General features: G+C 40.9%; 1 protein-coding gene across 1 annotated transcript in view; it reads right to left on the bottom strand.

Moving 5' to 3' along the window:
• Positions 1 to 1,414, bottom strand: part of CTPS2 (CTP synthase 2) — a 37,016-nt gene that overhangs the window by 12,165 nt on the left and 23,437 nt on the right. The window contains exon 7 of the mRNA XM_010830628.1: positions 183 to 334. Coding sequence (XP_010828930.1) covers positions 183 to 334 — 152 coding nt within the window. The remainder of the gene's footprint in view (positions 1 to 182; positions 335 to 1,414) is intronic.

The following is a 1,414-nucleotide window of genomic DNA, read 5'->3' as shown; positions in this document are numbered from 1 at the left end:
CCAAAATCTTCAGAGAACAGCAAAACACCCTGACAATATGCTAGAGCTTTAGATATTTCCCAAACCAAACATGCCCAGGTGGAAAGCAGACTGCTACATAGTTATCTTCTAAGGTAGACCTCAGTCCTACCCACAAAGCCAAGAATTAAGAAAGATTACATTAGTAATTCCTTTCACAGTACCTGTCAGCCATATTTCTCCACTTGGAAAGCAAACTACTTGCAGAATCCCCCATGGGCAGATCCAATCTCTCTTTAAAATATTTAATGATGCCTTGTTCCTCCAAAAGCACAGGCACTCGGTAGGTGGAAGAAACATCATGGATACATATGACCTGATTAATGATGATAAAACACCATATTTAATGGAATGACTCAAATATGCCACAAAAACATACACAAGAATGAGCCAAAACTCAAGAGAGATGGCAGTTTATTTATACTGACAAAAGAAAACCAAGAACCCAGCAACCTAAACAGGAATCAGAATTAATACAAGGTTAGTTTCATCTAATTACAAAACACTGAAGTCATTATTCTACACCCGGAACCATGGATGCTATGGTAGAATATATATATATATATGTATGTATGTATGTACGTATGTATGTATGTATGTATGTATATATATATATATATATATCCTGTGCCAGGAACTAGGAACAAAGAATACACACACACACACACACACACATATTTTAAACGTTTGAAATTTCTTGAGTTACAGGAATAACTTTGTTAGGTTAACGAGGCTGGCACTGAGATGACTTTAGGACTGGAGTTGGTCACAAGAAAAAGCAAGCAAGTCATTAGAAGGCTGGAACTTTCAGCCACCTGACTGCCAGGGAGGGGATGGGGGCTAGAGACTGAGTTCAGTCAGGTGACCAATGATTTACTTAATCATGCCTATGTAATGAAACCACAATAAAAATGGTGAACACCAGGCCTCAGGGGAGCATCCTCGTTTGTGAATATACAAATGTAATGGAAAGGTGGTGCCCCCTAACTCCATAGGAACAAAAGCTCTTGTGCCTGGGACTCTCCTAGACCTTGCCCTATGTGTCTCTTCATCTGGCTGTTCACTTACACCTTTTATAATAAAATAGTAATCATAAGCAGAGCACTTTTCTGAGTTGTGAGTCATTCTAGAGAATTATCAAATCTGAGGTGGTTACGAGAAGCTTCAACTTTGTAGTCAGCCAGGCAGAAGTGGGGTGGCTTGGAACAAGGGAAACCTGAGGCTGGTGTCTGAAGTGCAGGGCAGTCTTATAAAGGCCTACAGAGTCTGATGCTCACTCCAGCTACCGAGCGTCTGAGTTGAAATGCAGGAACCCCAGGGGTGTCAGAGATTTGGTGTTGGAACATGGATGCTTTGTACATCAGTATCCAAGACACATGGCCCAAGGCACCATCTC

This window comes from Bison bison, unplaced genomic scaffold (genome assembly GCF_000754665.1).
Source record: "Bison bison bison isolate TAMUID 2011002044 unplaced genomic scaffold, Bison_UMD1.0 scf7180017864518, whole genome shotgun sequence".
Classification (NCBI taxonomy): Eukaryota; Metazoa; Chordata; class Mammalia; order Artiodactyla; family Bovidae; genus Bison; species Bison bison.
This window is presented reverse-complemented; position numbering and strand designations above follow the sequence as displayed.